The following is a 22,740-nucleotide window of genomic DNA, read 5'->3' as shown; positions in this document are numbered from 1 at the left end:
CTACGAGACTTACTGGCCGGCCTCACCCCTCGCCCCGGGGCTGGGGCTGGGGGATCCTGGCTGGGCGGCGCTGCGGGCCCGGCCCCAGGACTGAGGGCGGGCGGGCGGGCAAGGGGGAGGAGGGCGGCGCGGCGCCGAGCGGAGCCTCCTCCCGAGCTGTTCTTCCCCGGCCGGACGGAGAGCGGCACTGTGTCCCCGCGGCGCACGCTCCGCCGGAGCCTCCCCCTCTCCCCGGCCGCCGCCGCCGCTGCCGCCACCGAGCAGCCTCCCCCTCCTCCCCCCGGCCCTCCCTCCCCTAGCAGGAGCCGCCGCCGCACCGCGGAGCAGGGAGGCGGCGGGAGCAGTCAGGGCAGCGGCCGGCGGGGGTGGCGGCGGAGCGGCGAAGACCCCCCGGCACGGAGGCTACTCAATGCTGCACCTTCCGGAGCTGCATGAGGTAAAGGCGGCTCCGGGTCCCGCTTCCCTCCGTCCCCGCACCCCCCCCTCCCCGCCTCCCCGTCGCCCGCGGGGGGTGTGTGCGCCGAGCTGGGGGGTGGCGGGGGGCTCTTTGTGGGCCCGGCCGGGTGCGGGGTGGCGGGGCGAGGCAGGGGGCTGCGGGGCGAAGGGACATGAAGTTGCGGGAAACAAATGGAAAGTGGAGAGTGGCCGGGCCCCCTCCCCGGGGGGGCTCCCGCCGCCGCGGGGGGGGCGGGCGGGAGGCCCGGCGCCGGGCTGGGGTGGGGGGGCGACGGGGGTGTTTTGTTTGTGCTCGCCGCCGCCTCCCTCCCTCCTTCCCTCCCTCCCCCTCTCCTGTTGGTTTCTCTGCCTCCTGATAGTTTTGAGGCCTAACTGTTTAGGCCTCGTCTCCCGGCTCCGGGGCCGGCGTGCCGGCTCCAAACCCCCCCTCACCTCCCCGGGGCCGGGAGTTGCACCCCCGGGGCCGTAACGTGCCCTCGGCCCTGGGGCATCCTTCGATGGAGCTCGAAATTTCATTGTAAAAAAACCCCGTCGGCTCCGAACTAACAGTGTTGGGCTGGAGCAGCCCCGCAATGAAAGGAGGCGGCGGAGGGGGGGGAATGGAGGGGGCCGGAGTTGCGGGGAGCGGCGGCGGCGGCAGGCCTGGGCCCGGGCCCGGGGCGGGGGGATGCGACGGGGGCGGCGGCGGGGGAGGGGGGCGATCAGCGGGGCCTTCTGCGAATTGAGGGTGAGAAATGGGGAAAAAAAGAGGGGTTAGAAAGTCGTTTCCATTCTGCTGAACTTTTGTTTTCTGACCGATAGAGGCCGGTAGAGGACTGTGGAGAAGGAAAGTTTATCACCAGCAGCGCCAGGATGGACTTCCCTGCTACCCAACCAAAACCTGCTGCCGATGGTAAAATCATTTACTATCCTCCTGGAGTGAAGGAGATTACCGACAAAATTACCAACGATGAAGTGGTTAAACGGTTAAAGGTGAGCTATCCTGACCACCACCCCCTTCCCTGCAACTTTTGCTTCTTAAGGTAAACGTTTCATCGCGGGAGAGGAGAACTGCCAGAGAACTGTTTCCTTGTCATAGTTGACATGTCTCCTCCTCTCCTGCAGACCTTTATGGGAATATCACTTCCTTGCTTTTCCGTAAGAGCGGAGGAGTCGTTTTTGTAATTCGTGGATGTACTCTTGTGAGTTCTCTCAAAGCCAGAGTTGATACATTAAATTGCTAATTAGTGTGTGAAATACATCCACAGTTTTGGAAGAGGTCTGAAGTGGAATCATAAGTTATAATTGCACAATATGCTAGCAAAAATTTTTGTTGGTTTTTGTGGGTTCCAGCACTTTGAGCAAGTGTAGTTGAGCAGGGGAAACAAGTAGATCTAGTTAAGGGTATTCGTGACTGAAAAGATAGCATGGTTCACTAACAGCAAAGACGAAGTTCTGGAGTTTGTAGATGGAATTTTGGAATTGTTTTATATGTAAAACCTGCCTCAGATTTTGCAATTTGATATAATACATACCATTTCTTTCCTATTCAGTACAACTGGTGCTTGGCAAAGTTGCTAAATTTTCATTAGCAAAAGGGACTGTTACAAAAGCGTCTTCTCTGCTTGCTTGACAGCATCCTAGGGGACTGTGAGGCTTATCTCTGTTTTTTATTTTTTTTAATCCCTTTTTCCATTGGAAACTTGAAATGCTGCTGTGATACAGTAGTTTTATTTCTTAACTCTATGCTGGAAATAGAGAATAAAGTGGAGCATTGATCAAATATTGGCACAGCTCGTTTGTTAATGCCATGGTCTTTGGACCAGAAAGTTGTCGTAACCTGGGATTTGGTCCTGTGCCCAGGGTGGAGATGTAGTAATAATTTTTTAGAGATCGGAAATATTCTCTCATCTGATGATCTGTTTCCCATCACAACAGTGACCTCACAAAGATTGAAGAATAAAAATCATGGTCTTGGCTAGTCAGTTAGTACATCGAAAAATGTCTTACCTATAAATGTGAAGAGAATGTAGGCTTTGTGCTTTGCTTTCAAAGCAGCAAGGCACATGTCAGTTGTTTCTTTGAATACAAGCCTTGTTGTCCAACTACAGTTTTGAAAATTATCGAATGGACAAATCCAGTGTAGTATTTTCAAAACTCCACTGGAGCATTGCCAGTTACAGGAGAAGATCCTAGAGTTTGATTGTTTGGACAGAGACCTTGAATCAAAGTCTGTGTGGAATAGGGAGGAGTGCGGTTTTGAGGTGCTCATTGAAATGGGTATTTTATTTTGTCCCTGTTGGAGAACTTGGAATGGTGAGCTTGCCATTCCTAGATAATAGGAGTAATAGAATTTCAAAGTCATACATACATGTTTTGCCAATTCACATGTGTGTGTTTGACACAATTTTCAGAGCAGATTTTTTTTCTTTCTGTAATTTTTTTATGAACTACTGTTAAAGAATTCAGATGACCTCAGGACTGTAGACTAACTTTAAATGGAAACAAATACTTTGCCTAGAGGACCTGTCATTACTGAAATAACAGAGGAAGACTTTTCTTATTGGTACTGCTTAATCTGAATTTGAGGAATGTTTTTGTCAGATATTGGCTTTACTGAAGCATCAAGAAAATCGGAAGTACTGTAGACTTTAGAACTAAACTAACACATTTCTTTCCTTATGTTTTTGTATAGAGATATATATATATAATCTTTATTTATGAAATCAAAATCTTTATATCAACTTGATTTATATATAAAAAAATCACCTTGGCATGGGGAATATTATGATGTGCATGGGATGGAAATGCCTGAAAAAGTTTTTCTCAGTTAAAAGATAACTTTCCGCAACTTTAAATATAACTTAATGTGAAAAGCCAGCTTCAGCAGAATGTACAACTTCAGGCATGAATTAATCCTTGAAACTGTAGGTTTTTTGCCACCTTCTTGGTTATGCATGATCTGAAGATGCTCTGTGTGTCTTACAGAAGATGTGTAACTTGCTGTTTTGGCCACCAGGCTTTGGGTCAGTCAGTTCCTGCAAATTTTTGTTCTTCTGGCTTGTTGAAGTCATGGTCAACTTAATTGGTTGCAAATTTGTGTCCTTATTAGCAACTTTTCTGATATCACATCTGTATTTTTGTGTCCAGACCTCTTCTCGTAATGAAGGCTTTTCTTATTATTGGAACTTGAGACGTTCTGGGCACCTGTCCCAGAGTGCCTGAGCAGCAGCTTTTGTGCCAAGGACTTTTAAAAAGAATGTTTTTCTATCCTTTTCCTCCTTCTGCTTGGGGTTGTGGGTAATAAAATGTAGGCCAGATTACAGTGTTTTGATATATCTGTATGATAACATTAGCACTGTCCTGAAAATAGAAGTATTGAGAATTTTAAAATCAACCTTCTGGGCAAAGTGGAAAGGAAAAGCCTCTGGATTGCATATGTATGATGAATGAAACACCAGTTCAGGTGCTTAATGGAGTCAAAGGTGGTTTCTGGTGTGTTAGATTACATTGACAGGTTGGCGCCTTCTTGGAATGGGACAGTATGCGAAGTTTCATTTCAGCTATTGAAGAAGTGATCTTAAGTGTGGTGTGCTATGACTGGGGACAAGAGCCCATTTAATAGATCCAATTAGGTTTAACCAAACTAGGCAGCTGGCATGTAGCAGAGAGTTGAGGCTTACTGTACTTTGACTATGAAATGATTTTTTTTTTTAATGTCTAATGTTCCTTTTTACAGTGCAACTGTTACTTAGTGATTGGTTTCAGGGCTGTAAGTCAAATGCTTGTCAATTTAGTAAGGCTTGTGTGGAGAGGTGGTAACTTTTATTTAACCAAGCGATAGAAGTGGAAAATAGCAAACAATTTTAAGGCGCCAAAGCCATCCTTCTTCAGTTCCAAAATCAAGCCCGCAACTAAATACAAGTTGAGAACAATTGTACCAGCAATATTATATTTCTTCCCGTAAGGTAGTCGAAGGTTGAAAGAAGTTTTAGAAACTCAGCATCTGCTTTGCTGCCAAGCTTCTCTATGTTTTGATGTTTTTTCAGAATTGACTGTATGTTACTGACTTGTCAAACTCCATACTTGTGTACTGTTGTCAGTAAATATTACATCTCAGATACAACCTTCTTTGGTCACAAGAGAATATTTTGATGTCATTTATATAAAACTTTGTCATTGTTATGAATGAGTAGTATTAATAGTACTGTATTTAATTGTCAAATATACTAAAAATAGCCCCATCAATCCAAAATGCATAGAGTTTCTCTGAGACTGACTTTGTAGGCAAAACCAGAACTGCCACTGAAAGAAGTGGCTCTCCCTGCTGCCTGTCCCAACCTCTGTTCCGTACCCTCTCAACAAGCCAAAACGGGTGGGTGAACAGATCTGGGTTAAAACTTGTGAGGAAAAAAACCCCAAACCTGTGTTAATTTTAGCCTGAATAATTTTCTTGCCTGATTTATCATGAGAGCTCACAAATGCTTTTGCTGGCCTAGGAGAAAAAGCAACTTCTTTCCGTGGCAGTCCTGCCTTAGAGTGTTGAAGGAACTTCAGAGTCAATTTGAATGTGAAAGTTTGCAAACGTTTTATCTCTTGAGATGGTTTTGCAGAAACAATGCGAAAGTCTCCGTCTCTATCTCGCCTGCTAGATGTTTTAAGTAAAAGAAATAATGCGCGATGACAAGTTCAGATACAGCTTTGTACCAACAACTATACAGGTTGGTAAAATGTATGACAAGTCTGTAGAAAAAAAGGAAAAGAATTATAGTGCAGTGTTTTATTTTACCTATAGATACCAGTGTAAGCAATGCTAATTAATCAAATCTGTAAAAAGCACATTTAATGTGACACTAAAGCTAAAAAAGTACAACAACAAAAAAAAAAACCAAAAAAAAGAACTTTCTGAAACCTTCCAAACGAAAAGGAGTGATAAATTAGTTTCAGCATAGAGGCTTTTAACAAAGGTTTAAGGCAGTGTAAAAACCTGTCTTTGTGAAATTAGGAGTTTTATAGGTTAGAATTTATTGAGGGCAATGTAGTTCTTTATCATAGGGGTTAATATTCTGTTTTCTGATTTATTTTTTTGTTTTGTTTTGGGGAGTGATTTTCCTTTTGTTTTTCAGTCAGTCCAGTAGTCTTGTTGCTTTTCCTGTGGTGGCAGTCTGGCAAAGCATTTTCTGTGAAAGTTTTGATTTCCACACCCCCTGCCACCCTCTCCCCAATTCTCCCCCTGCCACCCCACCCCAAGGCCTAGCTTGTGAGCCTCTAGAGAAGTTAGCACTCCTAGTGTGCCTTGAGGTCTTCCTTATCTTGTCGCATGGCATTTCTTAGTTATCTGATATGTATTTGTGCCAGAGTGAAACAAACACTCCCTCTCCTTCCCATTGTCTTTCTGCCTGTTCCTCTGATGATTAGATGTTGGCCTCTTTGTAGTTGGGCCTGTTGTGTCTTTATCTCTGGAAGGTTATCCTCATATCAATAGAAAATAGTTAATGCTAGTAATTTATCGTATTACGCACAGGTGGATTTTAGGCATCTGTTACATAATGTTAAAATAAAGGAAGGTTGCTTTTTTGCTACTGAAATGTTTTAGAGTAGGCTGGGGGTCTGTGAGAGGAAAAAAAAGTTGCTCTTTACTCACATTTCTACATAAGTTAACGGCCACTCTCTGAGATTGTGTAGTTAGATGGACCTTTGATCTCACCTGGCTATGCTTAAGTAGTTATTTTGAAGGAAAGTGAAAAATAGAAATTAGAGTATCATCTGGGAAAAAGAAATCTATTTTTATGTTGTGTCATACACTAGAATTTGGTATGCTTGAGGGGAAAAGGTATACATATTAAGTATGTTGGATTCTGTTAGTTAATAAATACCATTTGCTGGCAAGACTTAGATAACATGGGTATTTTCATGGCTTCAACCTCCAACCTGCATGTACTTACATGCTTACGTTTAAGAATTATAAGTAGTTTTGTGGGGGTCATATAGCCAGGTTACAGAAATGATCTGCAGTTAATTATTTTAACAATTTTAAAACTTCCATTAATTGTATTTAACTGCAGACTGCAGTTTGCAATGTTCTTGAGCTATTGCTGGCCACATAAGCCTAAAGCCAAATTTCTAATTTGATTTTGCTCATAGTTTAATCTTTTTAATTAGTTTGACTCTTGTAACAATCAAGTTTTTCATTAACTAGGACAGGCCACTAGTCAGAGAAGAAGAAATCTTGTTCTGATTTTTTTTTCCAATGGAATATTAGCTGTTTGCTTTGGAAATGTCCCAATTTGATCAATCCTTAGAGAAATAAGCTCACACAGTTCACCCAGATGTTACTTAATTTCAGATTGATTGATGATGAGATCCTTTGTTTTTGTATCTGATATTTTTCTTTTGTTACAAGTGCATCAGTAATTAATGGCAATTCACATGTACAATCTTATTCTAATGGTTTCCTGGCAACAAGAAGATAAATATATTGTGAAAGAAAAGAAGCCCCAATTTGAAAGGGGGAAAAGTAGAGGTTGCCGAATTAGGAATGGTAACTTCTGATGATTAACCACCAAAATGGACAGACTAGTTGATAAGTCCTTATGCCCTCATATATTTTGTTATAAGCCTCGAAGAATTACTCGTTTATTCTTGTGCTAATGCTTTTTTGTGAGGTGGGGACACGATGTTAATCACAGTTTAAAAGATGGGGAACTGAAGAGCTACTGAAAGGAAAAAAAAAAAAAACACCAAACCCAAACACAAGACAGACAAGCTGGCTTTGTATGCCTGATTTGGCATTTCTAAAATGTGAGTTCTGAAGTGACTGTGCATTCTGTTGCATTTTACGTGTTCAGACCACAAGTTCCTTTGATTTCAGTTATATTTCTGAGTGCCTAGCACTTTTCTAAACCAGACCTCGTCATCTCTGCTTAAGAACCCAGAAAATGACAAACATTTTCTGTGAAAACTTTGTTATACACTGTTTAACAGGCATCGTATAGAAACTTTGTAATAGGTGGGAGGCAAGCATGCAAGTCTTCAGGCTTAACTGTTTTAAAACATGGCATAGAATATTCATTTCCTTCAATATTTTCCTTCAGTTACAGTCTTCCAGCTTCTGAAAATAAGAAAGTTGGCCTTTGGGCAATATGTTCCTCTACCAAACAACCTTGATTAACTTCAGAGCAAGTCTTTTCTGTGGACTGAACAAAGTAATGGCTTCAAGTTTTTGTTGTTTGTTGTTGGGTTGGTTTTTTTGGGGGGGGTTGTTTGGTTTTTTTTTTTTTTAAGGAAAAAGAGAAAGAAAGGTGTGTAATGACTTACCAAATCCATATTAACATTAGGATTGAGGAGACTGACTAGATGTTTGAGAAGTATAGGATTGTTTACCTTGGAAAAGACATGAGTAAGAGTTGTTGTGATAAAAGCATACAAAATAACAAATGACAGATAGTAAATTAGGAATTTCTGGACTTGTGCCCTTCCCTCTCCTGAAGAAAGAGCATTAATTGAAATTGAAACTTTAAAAATTGTTGAAAGTTAAATATTTCTTAGGGTTATACTGGAAGGTTGCGGCAGTTCAGAGGTGAACTGATGTTGTGTTTAGCATGTGACGTGCTTTAATCATATAAATCACTAACTTAAGGTGGGTGTGCCTGTCTGTGTATTTTTATGTTATAATGTAGGAGAGTTCTTGTGTGTTCAAATATTTTAAATAAAGTTTGGATACAAAATCCTTGACATATCACTGCATTCTTATGAGGAGTTTGTATGCATAAGTTTGCAAAACAGCAGGAGCCTTAGCTATGCTCAAAGACTCATAAACAAAGTGTTAATCTCACAACAGCGCTATGAAGTGAAAGAAAAATTATCCCTTGGTTTGCAGACAGTAATATGGAGATGATTGATGGGAAGGGAAATCAAACATCATCAGAGGTTACTGTTCTCCCTTGTCTACTTGAATCAATTCATATTATTTTGTCTGCTTAATACCTGTGTGCGTCTTCTGCTACCAAAAACAAGACAAAATAATTAGCAGATGATTCGTTTGCAGTACATATTATAGCCGTTTCGGTAGTTAAAGAAACCAAACTTTTGTCTAGTCCCCAATCTATGTTAAACATTCTTTGTATATGAAATTTTTCCAGACTGCAATATCTTCTTAATCACCATTGTTACCTAGAAATCTAAAACACATGCTTATTATTGGTGTCACTCAAAGCAATGCATGTGTGCTGGCTCTGCAGCTGCAGTAAACTAATGAACTGTATTCCCACTGCTGTGCTGACATCAGAATTTGGCTGTTGCAAAGATGTCTTAAGCATGATGAAGTACTGTTAAAGGTAAACAAAGATAAAATTGGCACAAAGTATGTTCCTGCTTAGAAAGGGAGGTTGAAAACTTCATGGTACCTAGATAGCGTGGGATAGCCTAAATGAATGTTTTATTTATGTGAGACAGATGATACATACTTATCTGATGGAGTTGTCAGAGCTTGCAGTGTTAGGATCAGTTTTGCAGCCACAGTGGGGAGAAAAATCCATTCAAATTTACTGTGAAGACTGGTCAGCCTTTTTAATGTCTTAGTCTCGAGTTCCTAGTTCTTTCTAGTCGTTCAGTAATATAACCTAATCTCAGTGGTACTCTATTGTCTTTCATGAATACAGCCTGTCACCTTTTGCTAAAACTCTATCTGGTGTAGTCTTTAGCAATTTTAGGCCTTATTACATTATGGTTTTAGTGTTGTATTTTAATGCCTTATGGTAGAAATTGTGACATCTATCTCCAGGAGATTTATCAAAACTTTCCAAATTGTTGAAGCAGAGAAAAAGTTTTGTACTGGCAAAATAGATTCATAAACATTAAAGAGACATATGTCTTTTTATTTACAAATAGTTTGTTGGACTGATACATATATTGAAGATTAAAGAGAAGGAGAAAACATTTTAAAAGGAGTTTTTCCCCACCCCCTTCTTCATTGGTTACAGCACCTGAAAAATGCACACGCTTTAAAAAAAAAGGTAGTTATATTAGTGTTTAGTAGTATTAGCATTTGCTTGCAGTCATTAAAGAATTCCCTTTCCTCTGCAACTGTAGTCTGTCTTTCTTATGGCTTTCTATGGAAATAACCTGATTGACCATCAGGGAATAGCTTGAGATCCGCAGGTTTACAATTTTTTTTTTAATATTGTGTAACTACTGATCTTTATTTTTATTACTGCATCGAACACGAGAGACCATCAAAAGACCAACTTCAAACTTGTACTTATTATGAAAATCTTATTACTATAGTTTTAAGTGCCTGAGAATTAGTCTCTCAAAATTGAAAGAAAACATATTTGTGTTTTTCACTTTACTTTGTGTATGTGATAGTGCTTCATCTGGACAAATGTTTTTAGCTTGCTTTTCTAATGAAATGAGGGTTCTGTCTGATCAGCCAATCTAATTTCTTTATTACTGATCTTCCCTGAAGTGACGTTCTGTTCAAAACTTGCTGGCAGCTGGGCAGAGGTTTCAGAGATGCAAGGTTTGTCTAGTCGTTGCTGAGCAGAATAGAGATGTGCAAATTCTGTTTATACAAAGCAAAATGGACCAGTGCTGTTAAACGTTTCAAGAGGTAGCAGCCTGTGTGCTAGCTGGAATAAATTCAACTAATTCCCACGTGGGTGTTTCAAATGTTGTAGGGGATGTGCTCCCTCCCATCTCCCAGCTCTCCAGGCAGGGCACCCAGAGGGGAGCGGGCAGGTAGTGCCGGAGGATGAGTGAGGGGTGAAGAAGGGAGTGAGTTGGCAGCTCTCTGGGAGGAGAGTGATGGGGAACAGATCTGTTGGAAACCAGCCATCGTTAATTTTGCTGCTTATGATAAAACTCATTTCATATAGCAGCAGTAAAGGAGATAAACGGCTACAATAAAGCACAAAAAACTTTTTAAATACTCCCTTTACTCACAGGTTGTGCATGGTATTTGAAAATATTACTAATTTTTTAACTTTAATTGGTGTTTTTTAACAACTGAAAATGATATCTGCATTCCTTGATCATCCTGATGAAAATTGTGGATGCGATATGCTGTAACAAAGGGTAAAGCAAAAATTAAAAAAGAACAACCCAAAACCAAACCACTCAAAAGTAGCTAAAAATCTCAAAAGATGATCACTAAGCTCTTTAGTTACTGTTTTCTATGGTTTTTTTTCTTACATAAATTGTTTTTTTCTGCTTATTTTAGCTGCTTAGAATCATGATGGGCTTGCAAATGCTGAAGCAAAATGTGTGCAGTGCAAGTAGAGTTGAACTTAGGAAGTGCTTAATATAAAGAAAACTTGCAATTTGAGCCTTATGATGATGCCATAGCATGGATGGGAAAATAAGTTTGTTAAAATAAGTTGTTCCTTTAAAAAAAGCACCCTGATTGGCTTTACTTGTGTTACCAATTTAATGAAAGGAAAATGCTGTTGGATATTTCCCTTTAAAATTTTTAATCTACTTCCAGATAGAGTAGTCAAAGTAGGGTAAATCCTGTTATTTTAATATGCTTTTGTGTTTTAACTGTGTTCTTCTGTTACTATTTGAAAATATATACATGTACTTAATTATCGAAAATGCAGTAATAGTTCATAATAAACTAATTATTGAAATGTAATCAAACCATATGCATAATTTAGTAGGGAATTATTTGAAATTAAATTTTGAGGATGAGGAATATAAAAATTGTTCTTTTCTTCTGATTTAAAAGAGTAAAACCTGATATTTGGTCACTTAACTCCCACTGACTGCAGTGCCTTTCTGGGGGTTTTACTCCTGATGTCCTAGTCAGTCAGAAAGGATATAATTTTTCTTAAAAAACTTTGTTTACATGAAACAGTGAAGAGAAATCATTCAGAATTTATGCCCCTTTGCACAATGGTGAGCAATTGTAGGATAAGTGAAGAGAAATTTAATTGTTAAGATGTTGCAGTAATAAGAATGAAATAAAGTAAACTCAGTACTTAGTTTTGATGGTAGAAACGGAATTCAGCATTCTGGGGGGAGGTGGGAAATGTTTGGATTTCGACAGGTGGTTCTTTCTCAGCACTGAATTGCTTACGAAGTGAAACAAAGAACTGCAAGGCAATTTTAAAGCATTTTGCTGAAAATATGTGTTTATTTAAATACCTTATTCAGTTGTCCTTTGTCAATGTAGTTGGCATGTGTCAATATTTCTGAAAAACTTCTATTCCATCTCTTCTCTAAAGCTCCCACTTCTGCTATCACCAGTAAAATTCCAGTGGCAAGAAAAGAGGTACTGTTTTTTGCTTCTGTGAAGTCAGTAAATAAAGGTCTAGGAGTTGCATTTGTGAGCTGTTAGTGACATTTCTTCTTAGAAAATGTATGTAGAATATGAAAGTAGGTATAACTCTGCAGCCGAAGGGAAATTGCAAAATCTGGAAATAAGATTTCAGCTTTGTCCCAGTTGGAACTGGTAGTCTAGACTGCTCTAAAGTCATGAGAATTTTGCTTTAGGAAATGGGAGGGTTCACCACATACTAAAACTTTATCTTTGTAGAATATACACACGTTGGTATACCTGGAAGTAGGTCAGTGGAAAGCCTAATAAGTTGTTAAAAAAATCTCTTTGAACTATGAGTGAAAACCAAGTTAAAGGCTATGTTTCTAAACCTCAGCTGGGAAAGCGGGGGTGGCGAGTAATGTTTTCCAAAGTTACGCTCTTTCAGTCCTAGCTTTTGTTTCCCTTTAAAGGTTAAAACACCTTCAGTCAGATTACAAAGTAAAAAGGCTGCCATTTAATTTTGTTTCATTTTGACATCTTTGCCTGTTGTTCTTAGTTTAGGCTCTTGTGCAAATTGGGGCATTCTGACTGAGTTGGGTTTGTTACGCGGATTAAAGCATATTCATCCTAGCGCTGCAGCTCCGTGTGCCACTCCCTTTCTGATGCCAAAATTGGTTTCTGATACCCACTTACATCTGTGAGGAGGGAGTTCTCCACTACGTTTTATCTGGCAGTGAAGTTGGTTTGAGAGACATCTTCAGGAACAATCTTGCGCGGGCTCTGCCTCCTGAGAAATCATACTGCGGAGCTGCGCCCTAGTTCACACCGTCTTGAGACTTCAGAGTCACTCCGACTTCAAGTCTGTATGTGGGCTGTGATGAGTTTAAGTTTCTGTATACTATCTGATTTAATATCTGTCGGCACTTTGCTTAAAAGCCTGGCATCGTGCAACAGCCACATAAAATTAATTTTAGAACTAGCCGATCGCCTCAAAATTTTATAAGTGAGGAAAATGTTAATTGCAAACGTTTTTAGAAGATTTCTTAAGGGTTTTCTTTCTTACTGCTTTTCATCATCTTTATCAGTCTTCTGCTTGAAAACAAAACTATGGGCAAAAATAATTTCATCAGGAAGCTGAAAAGGTGGAGGGGTAAGTAATGACAGGTTAGTTCTGCAGAGTACTGCAAGTCAGTTTAATAATCTGAGCTGACCTGCATAGCGGGTATTTTAACCTAGTCAAAAGCAAGTTTATCTAAAAAATAATTTAAAAAAAGCAAGTCCTCTTTACAGAGTGCCAGAATTGTGTTTTGGAAGCTTGCCATCCTGATACTGTTGTACCCGACTACTTTGAGTGCTCTTAAGTTGATGCTGCAACTGAAGGAAACAGTTACTCATCTTCCCCGCTGCTGCCATTGCTGGTTGGGGATTCAAATACAATTCAAAGTCATTTGCCTTATTTGAGTCAGCAGCCTCTCAAAGTTTTAGAAACAAATCAAGTTTGTGAAGAGTAAGAGGAGGAAAGTGAAAAATAGAGGCACATCATGGGTGTAGCAAGGAGGGGGAAAGTAGTATAGTTGGAAAAAATAGAGTTGCTCGACCAGTAGCTGGAGGATTACCCTGCATCAGACCCTGGTGTGCCTCACTCTGCTGGAATGTGTGGAAGCGCAACCACCAAAGCCAGCCCTTGGAACCAGTCAAGGACTTTTGCTTGCTTGTGGGCTGTCCTTTTCCACACACCAGCTCAGGTTTGTCAGTGGCCTGCAGGACAGTGGATTGTGGAAGTGATCCTGTTCAAAACCACTTATTTTTTTCCAGGTTGGTTTTCGTTTGGATCAATGTGATTTATGCAGTCCCCCTCCTTGTGCTGGCAGAAGTTGAATGACAGTCTTGGGGTGGCAGAGCTGTTACTTGCAGTGACAGCTTCATTTGGAACGCTATATTCATTGGGTTTGACCTTACTAAATTAACTTAATGATTCATTAAACTTCACCCTGAGATTTGGCTGAAGCAGTCCCACCTTCCCCTGTGTGTTTTTACAGCCATATAGTGAGCTGGTTCAAGAATCAAATCTATCTGAAAAGTAATCTGACCAGAAAAAGGGATTTTTTCAGTATTATCACTCATCAGTCGCAAGTGTGTTGGAGTGGTGGAGGGACAGGCCTGACAGATTTGGGTTGACTCATGCTGCCGTAAAATGGCACCCTAAGAAATGCTCCAAACATCCCCCACCCCCAAAAATGTGGTGAGCCAGTATCTGTATGTAAAATGAAGTGTGTCCCTTGTTTCAGAGAGCTGCAAACATGTGTAGTGAATGATGTGCTACCCTTCTGTGTCTGAAAACGAAACTGAGATACAGAGAATGGTCTCTGGTTAGAAACAACTACAATCAGTGTCGCCATTATACACAAATGTGGGGATTGTGCTGGTGCCAGTACTTTTGAACTAATGTGAATATTGTAGAATCCACGATGAATTTTCTAATGTTTTAGCTGACTGGCTGATGTAATAGATCATAGCATTCATCCTAATATATGTTTGCTTTCAAAATAAATTGATTTTGTATTGGAATTCAGAATTGGTGTGGTAATATTTAGTGAGAGGTACTTAGATACACAACTCCTTTCTCTATGACTGTTTGTTTCCTCTTTTTTCCCCTTATTGTCTTTCCCATTTGTACAAGAGAAATAATTTGAGGTTTCCGTGTTTTTCAGGCTTCCCTAAGCCCAATGGCTCACCGTTCCATGCCAGTATTATGCTTATGAGATGTGGGCTTTGATGTTTAGACTGGTCTTTTCCTGTTCTGCAGTCCAAACTACTGAGTCTTGTGTTGTGACTTGAACTAGAGTAGGCGGTACAGGCCAGTGCTTGCAAACAGATTTGTCTTCATGCCAGCTCTCATTCTTATTGTTTTTTTTTTCCCCTCCTAACGCCTGCTGCAGTTGATTGTTCTCTAAACAAAGACTTGTGCTAACTTACAGGGTGTATATCTGTCTGTAGGGGAGTATGTGTGTGCATACATACACATACACGGAAACGAATCTTTTCTTTCCAGGTAATCACACGTTCAAAAAAAATCATATATCACAGCAGATAGGCACCATAAATAACCTTCTCCCCCTCAAGCATGAACTGATAAATTGCAAGTAGTAGAATCTTTTTTTTTTTTTTTTTGTATCATCCCAAAGGCAGCATTGTTAACACTCCACAGGACTCAAGGAGCTTGCACTTTTGGGGTGGTGTGTGCATTGAAATTCTGTAGTTTCCAAACTTCAGACAACCTCAGAACTGAATTTCGCCTGTTTCTCTAGTAGTAATTTGTTTGTGTATGGACACTTCTATGAAAATAGCAGCATGGGAATGTTGCCAGAAACTGTTGGGTGAAGTTGTGTGGATAATTTTGATTATATAAATCCTCACTTTGAAATAATTTGATTTCATCTTGTGCTATTGAGTGGGTTTGTGGCTTGTTGGTTTTAGTTGTTTCATTTTGTATTATTATTAAAGCAAATCTTTATTTGTAATCTTCAATTCAGAAAGCTTCAAAATAATCCTTAAGAAATGAATGTACAGATATACTGTGCATATATTCACCAGTCAGTAGTATATTGGGATTCCTGGGGTTCAGCCATTTTGTTTGTAAATAAATTCCAGAGACCTTAAGTGAGCCTTGATTCAAAATCCCTAATTACCTTTCAAGTCTCTGATGGTATACGAAAAAAAAATATGTGAGTAACTGATGCCATTCATGACCAAGGAATCAAATGTTCAGAGGCTTGACCAACACAAAGAAACTTGGGTACGTTGATTGTAGATAATAATCATGTTGCAAAGGGAAGCTAGATGGAGGCAGATATCAATTTTACTATAAACTGACTTTGTGCTGTTTTAATAAAGACCAGAATGCATACAAAACTTTCATATTGAAAATGAGGCGGGGAAGGTGTTCTGGTTTTCCTGGGCTTTTCTGAGATCTCTGACTAGGAGATACTGCTTTCTCACCCAAGAGAAGTGATAAGCATCCAGGATACAAAATGCTTAAGTTGGAAAAATATATTCAGTGATGCAAAACTACTTTTCTACCACTTGTCTTCTCAATAGCCGACTCTCACAAGACTTGGCTGCCTTCTGAAGTCCTCCTTTTGACATCCAAACGTAGCTCCTAACATTTGCTTGGAATTTGCTTGTAGGCACAGTGATAACCATGTGCAGGTGGCCACTACCCGATTTGTTTGTTACCCCATGATTTCACCACTACCAAGATAACCCCTTGTGTGAGCAGCCAGAGCTCTGGCAAAAGGCAGATGTTTAAAGTTAAAGCTGAGCAAGGTACTGGTTTCAGGTGGGCAGCAGGAAGCATCTTTCTCCATCCTTCAGTTTCCTTTGCTGGATGTTTCCCTTTAGTACTTACTTCTTTTTGACTTTCCTTGGTCCAGGGCTGTATTTACCACTAGTGAGGAAACTGCCAATAGTAGCATCTGGGAGTAACACCTTCTGGCTTGGCTAGGAATTTCAGCCCCATCCAGATTACAGTTATTTAATTTACTCTCAACATCTGGAATAGAATTTTGTGATTAATCTCATCATGAATGTATCATGGGACATCATATTTTGGGACTATCTAATGTAGATACTGAAGCATTGTCCTCAGTATAAGTTACTTGGGCAGCAACTTCTTCTTTCTCCTATTTTGCTTATTTCCCATAAAATTCAGAGTCAAATGCTAGGTCTCAGCCCTTTTCTTGAAGGTGCTAAATGGCTTCAGCTTAATGCCTGACTTTTAGGCCCTAAAGATTATTGTTGACAGCTTTTGTTTCCTGATCATAAATCTTAGCCAGCAGTGTTTTTAGGATGTTCAATGAACTCCTGCAGCTATTGAAGACTGTTGCAAGCATCCACAATCTGTAGGCAAAAGCGCGCTTCTGAAGTCTCCCTTTCTCGCTATCAAAATGCATTGTGGAGTGTTTTGATTTCAAATTAAAAAACCCAAACAACAAGCCAACAAAATCAACCAAAAAAAAAAACAACACAACAAAAACACACACCCCCCCCAACCAACCAAAATAACCCCCAAGGTACAACCCAGAATAAAATATTACACTGTTACATTTTTCTTTTTAGGTTGGAAAGGTGAGAAAACAAACATAGCAAGATACTTTCCACAGGGTTCTTTTGTAAAGCATTTCAATATGCTGCTGACCTGCATGCAAATAAAAAAATAAATTTATAAAAACCAAAGCGCGCACACACAAAAACACTCTAGAAAAACAACCCACAGAACATGAATGAAACTAGTTTCATGACTTTTGAAGAGTAAAAGCGATGGAACTTTATGTATTTTAAGTGTTGTATATGTAAGCTTGAGAGAAACAAAAGAAATTTATGTGGAGTTCAGGACCTGAAGGCAATAACTATACAGTCTAGAATGTTTTTAGATTAGAAAAGTTAAATTTTGTGCTTATGTTATGTCTCATGTATGCTTAAGAAGGATCAAGTGGTTTATTTTTACAATCGCCCAGTCAGCTAGTTATCATTCTCCTGCAGGGTTTGTATGTGAAAAAGATGTTGTGTCCTTTTGCAAGTAACATTTCCCTTCCCTTTTTTTTTTTCTTTTTTTCCAATTTCCCCAATAGTTTTTTCACAGTATTTTTCATTTTTTAGTTGCTTTTTAAGTCTCCACCACGTGCATGTGGACTACTGTTCTGAGGTCACTGCAGCTGAACAAGTGAAGTTGAGTCTCCAATTTTTGAGTCAGAGAAACAAAAACAAAGATAATTTTTTAAACAACGCGGCGTTATTTTTTGCTTGTGGCTTCCTGCCATTTCAACCCCATACTCTTGATGAAGTGTGCGCTTTCTTAGGTGTTCTGGGCAACCATAGTTTTCTATGCTGAGGCTTGCTGCCTTCTCTGTAAGCTTCTTGGGTTTCTCTTTGGCACTGTCTCTTTGTCACAGAAGCAGATATTTGTGAAATGACCAAATCCTCTGCCAACGGCTACCAAATTTCTGTTCGTGCTTGGGGTACAGGTTAGTATTGTTTCGGGTGTCTCATCTTATAAAGGCAATTTCAAGTGAAGACAGAAGTTACTCACTGCTGCAGTGCATGCACTGTCTTGACGAATAAATAACTGTACTATGAGCCTCTTAGAAACTGAAATCTAGTCGGTAACAAAATACTTTATTTCTAATAAAGTATTAAACTAGGTGTTAAAGTAATCTTAGGGCCATAACCTCGAAAAGTGGATTGACTCTTATGTTGTTTTGTGCTGTTGGGATTGAAATTTCTCAAATTTTGTCATGAAGAGGACGAGTGATTTTCTGGATGCACATGACGAAGTGTGCAAATACAGAGCTACTACACGTCAAGTGCTTTTTTATAAGTATGTTGGACCTTTAAAAATTTTCTGTGGTTCCTGTTTTAGGTGTTCCTTATGAGAATGTTGCTGGCAGCTATTTAAATGATACTTAGTACTTGTGGGTTACTGATTTCAGCAGTTTGGTGAAATGTTATTTTAAGCAAAACTCAGCATGGCTAATTCTGAGAGTGAACTTAAATAGTGTATGTAAATAAATATTTTAAATATATAAATAGCATATTTTTAATAAAAAATTTATACGACTTTTCAGCCTTTAACTTTGAGAAGTCTGCCTGATTTGAGTTCTTCCTTGCACACTTAATTTTTTTTTTTTTTTTTTTCAGAAAATCACATATTTTTTCTTAGATAATGAAATTATTATACTAATTGGAGAGCTTCAAAATATAGCAGAATTGAATGTAGAGGCTAAAATGGGAAAACACTGCACAGTGCAGGGGATGTGAGTAGTGGTCTGGAGAATCTGTCTGATGGTGGGTGCCTGATGTCTGTAGTGGGAACAGCCATACCATGAAGTCTTCATCTGAAGTCTGTTTTTAGCAAAGAAATTGCAGTGCTCTATGGTTTCTGGGACATAGGTGATTTTTACATATTTCACTATGGAAGTTTTAGTACAAGAAGACTCCTTACTGGAACCATTTTAAAAAGTCAGGCATATTTTGAAAACATTCTAAAAAAAAATAATAATCCTTGCAATACACTTTATATCTGATATATTGCCTGCTTCTTATCTTAGCAAAATCAGTAGCTATAAAACTGTGTGATTACATATGAGGAATGTTGAGGGACAGGTACAGCAGTTATGGGCATATTCTAGCTATCCACAAGGCAAAAACTTGATGGAACTGATAGGCAAAATCATTGCAGAACTTTTGTGTAGGAAATCAGAGTTACTTAAAGTTCTCAGAGTATTAGAGGAGAATTCCCAGACAAGGCTTTATTAGCCTGAAATTAACATAACTGCAGAAAATGAACAAAACCACCACAACTCTGGGAGGTGACATATCCTCTAAAATAGTATTGCTAATCCAGAAAGGTATAGTAGAGCTCTGTAAAAGTAGTCATTTGATTCTGTTTCTTTAATTAGGAAAAAAAAAAAAAAGTCTTGATTTTGGAAATAGAATACATATTTTGGATGGGGTACAATTTTTGATCAGTTCAACATAGCTGTATGGCTGAAAATGCTATTAAAACATTTAACAAAGTTAGAAGCAAGTGAAAACATAGTAATGGGACTGGTGATTGTGTGTAAACATCAAGAACCAATAAATAAAAAGAGGCAGAAAGATGAGTGGGAAAAACTCTGTTTTTTTTTCTATCTTCCTTTCTTTTTCTCACTCTCCGGCCTTTGCCTTTCCCTTTTTCACTTTTACTTTTTCTTTGGACATAGAAATGCACCTCACACCTGTACCCAAAATGGAAAAGTCTACATTCTTGTGTGAAATACTGCATCATAAAATGAACAATAAAATCATTAAAAATAGCCTTTTAAATGATGTCATCTAAAGTCCTCCAAAATGCTTTCTGTAAATAATATGTTCAATTTGAAATATTTCCACACTTTTCATATTGACAATTATGATGGCAGTATTACAAGTTCAATTTATTGAATACTTTTCATATTATTCTTTGCTACCTACATTATAATAAAATACATAGGCTTGTCATATTCATTTTCCAGGCTTATTTCTCAGAAACTGAATATTCTACATATAATCATTAGGTCTTTAGCATCATCCTATTGCTGAGCACTGTGGATTTGACTTTCATATCCTTAAGTCAGCAATATTTGTGCCTTTTATTTTTCCTTTATCCTCCCACCCCATTTTAAAGAATTTTAAAAAGGGAAATTTCTTTAAAATATTTTTTTATTCTTTTAACATGTATCAATAATCAGTTATTACTAGGGATACTTTTCATTATTCAGAGTAAAATAATTTAAACTTGTTAAATGAATTCTACCAATACAGTACTTTCCATGTATTAATTATACATCATTTTCTTCCTCCTTATTAAAGAATTAAATAAGACTTATAGCCTGGAAACCACTCCCGATGTGTTTCGGGACCAATTGTTCATGCACCAATTTTTTCCTCTGCTTCAAGAATTTCCAGAAACTTTGTTTTTAATGGGGCCACCAGCCACACACAGAGTAAGCAAATCTGTGCATCATTTTGCCTTCAGTCCATTCTAGACCTATTTTTGAGCTTGGTAGCTGCCTACCTTTTTTTTTTTTTTTTTTTTTTTTCCTACTAATATATTGTTAGTAATATAGATAATAGAGCTCAACAGCATTTTTTCTTTCATATTTTTGTTCAGCCTTTCGCATGGGAATGGAAACCCACATCTTCTGCATTCTAGATAATCGTCACTAGTACGACAGTCCTGTATTAAGGCTCCAGTAGACGACAGACACACAGGCAAAATTCTTCAGTGCAGTTTTATCATTAGATATGGGTTCACACAAAGGTTTCCCATGATTTGCCTCCTGATGTTCAGTCCTAAGGCTCAGTGCAGTCTGGCTCCTAAAGAAACCAGAAAATGAATGCCATGGCTGCAGAGTGTTTTGTTGTTCACCTTGCTACCTTCTTTGTGAGTATGATGGTAATATGTGTAATTGCTGGTCATTGAACGAGTTCTGTGAAAGAAATTTTAATTTCTTCTCTTACTGTTACAGGCTATGCAATCAGAGTTACAGATCAAGGTACAAATATTTTGAATAATTTTCTGCTTTAGTAGGTATAGAAATTTTTCAACTCACCACAATTTACAAGACTGCTGAAGTATAAAAAGTGTATTTTCTTAGAAAAAAAATCTCTGATTTTGGTGTTGGAACACAAGCAGGAAAGAGAGCGTGATGTTCTTTATGTACCCCCCGCCCCTTCCTTCTGGATGACTTCAGTCGGGAAGACTATGATGTGCTACGGGATGCACCTGTGCCGCAGTGTAGAAATAGACATGGACATAGTCTTTAAAACATCAGTATTGCTGAAAGCATAGCCCTCTAGTTGTGTTTTAATGTGAAACTCTTAATACATGATATTGTTGTGAGAATTGAGCCTAAATATTCACTTCAAAATAAATCCTTACAGTCAGTTCACAGTAGAAATGAAAATGCCATTTTTATTCTTGTCCAGCACCACCTTCTCTTTGGAAGAGGAAATGAATTATCACACAGCAGTGAGCTTGTTGTAAAGAATCTTCTCTCTCACATCTGGAGTCTATTATCAAAGTGCTTGGGAAACTTCATATGGAAATAGGAACTCCTTCACTGTGGGGATTATGCTGTTAAGAATTTTTTGATGTTGCCCCAGCTATATATAACACTTGCTAGTGTACCTGGGGGAGAAGACTATTTAATGAAATGCTTCTAACTGATGGTGTCTTGAATTATCATTAGAATGTCTAAAGAATAGGCTCCTTTTAGTCCATCTGCAAATACTATTTTGTGATGTATCTGTATATGTGGAAGCAAAGTTTCTGAGAACTTAAAGACTTTCTTTTTTTTTAAATTTATGAACCTTCTTTAGAGTACTTAAACAATTGTTAGACTTTGGCAGGAAAATTGGAAAGAATCCGGTTACAAATCTTTCCAGTAATAAAGACTAGATACTGCTGAAGACTAAATTGCTTTAAAAAAGTAAAATAAAAATTGGTGCTGTGGCACCATGCTCAAATCTTAGATGTGTAAGAGGTGATGAGTAGCATGAGTATGAAGAGATAATGTTCTGATAAATACATGCTCTGTCTCCCACTTCTAATTATTTGAGAAGAAATATGTATACATTGTTAAAATGTATGATTTATCCACAGGATTATGTCATAGAAACTTGGGTGAAACTTTAAAACTAGGGTAACAAAATACTTAAAGGTTTTCGATATGGCAAAGCCAAACTAACAATCTTTCTCAACATTTCTTACATTAAAATTACTTTAAAAGGTCTGGGTTGAGTTGTCAAGTATTGTCACGCATCAAGAGCTGACTGTAAATGAAAAGTAGATTGAAAGAAATAGTTTTTGTTAACGGCGAACCATACAGTGAACTAAGGTTGGGTAGTACTCTGCGCGCTTGGAAACCTTTAAGCTGCCTGGGAAACAGCAAACACGATGAAGTGAGTTGGTTGGTTGATCACAAGCAAGGAGCATTTCACACAGTTACTGTTAAGTCAAATAATTTAAGCAAATGGGGTGAATCCAGTGGAAGGTTTTAGGCTTACTGTTAATAAAAGCAAGGTGAGGAATAGTGAGAGAAAACAAAACTATTTGCTGACTTTATGAAAGTTGTAAAAGACTAAGTCGGGGAAGGCTGGTGCATCAGTCTAGGCCTCTCAGTGAAATTGTTCACTGAACAGCTTCTGTCAAAAAATCTAATAGAATTTAGTGCTGGGTAAGCAGCCACGTAGGTAAACACTATGGGCATTATGCTTCCCTTATATAAATTAGGCATGTGTGCTCCTTTGACTACTGTGTGAATGTGCTCTATGCAGTGCTGCAGTTCTAGTGAACCTCTGCCTTCAAAGGTATGAGGTGAGGATGTGATGAGAATTAAGAGAGCCTGGAAAGCAGAGAAAAAGTGATGGTCTAGAAGGGTAAATAGGGAACCTCTGCTGTCTCAGGCCATGGTACAAAACCAGGAAATGTATTGTTAAATTAAAATGAATAAATTAATTGATAC

The 22,740-nt window shown here is 38.8% G+C and overlaps 1 protein-coding gene across 2 annotated transcripts in view; it reads left to right on the top strand.

Annotated features, from left to right (window-relative positions):
- The first annotated feature begins 316 nt into the window (after nucleotides 1-316).
- PDS5A (PDS5 cohesin associated factor A) overlaps nucleotides 317-22,740 on the top strand; it is an 80,957-nt gene continuing 58,533 nt past the window's right edge. The window contains exons 1-2 of one of the 2 annotated variants that reach the window (XM_074154812.1): nucleotides 317-436; nucleotides 1,258-1,428. In XM_074154812.1, coding sequence (XP_074010913.1) covers nucleotides 410-436; nucleotides 1,258-1,428 — 198 coding nt within the window. In that variant the 5' untranslated portion in view covers nucleotides 317-409. Of the gene's footprint in view, nucleotides 437-1,257; nucleotides 1,429-22,740 lie in introns of those variants that run through there. The other variant, XM_074154814.1, reaches the window with a different exon arrangement.

This window comes from Numenius arquata, chromosome 10 (genome assembly GCF_964106895.1).
Source record: "Numenius arquata chromosome 10, bNumArq3.hap1.1, whole genome shotgun sequence".
In the NCBI taxonomy this organism is placed as follows: Eukaryota; Metazoa; Chordata; class Aves; order Charadriiformes; family Scolopacidae; genus Numenius; species Numenius arquata.
The sequence above is the reverse complement of the archived record's forward strand: the minus strand, read 5'-3'. Positions and strand labels throughout refer to the sequence as shown.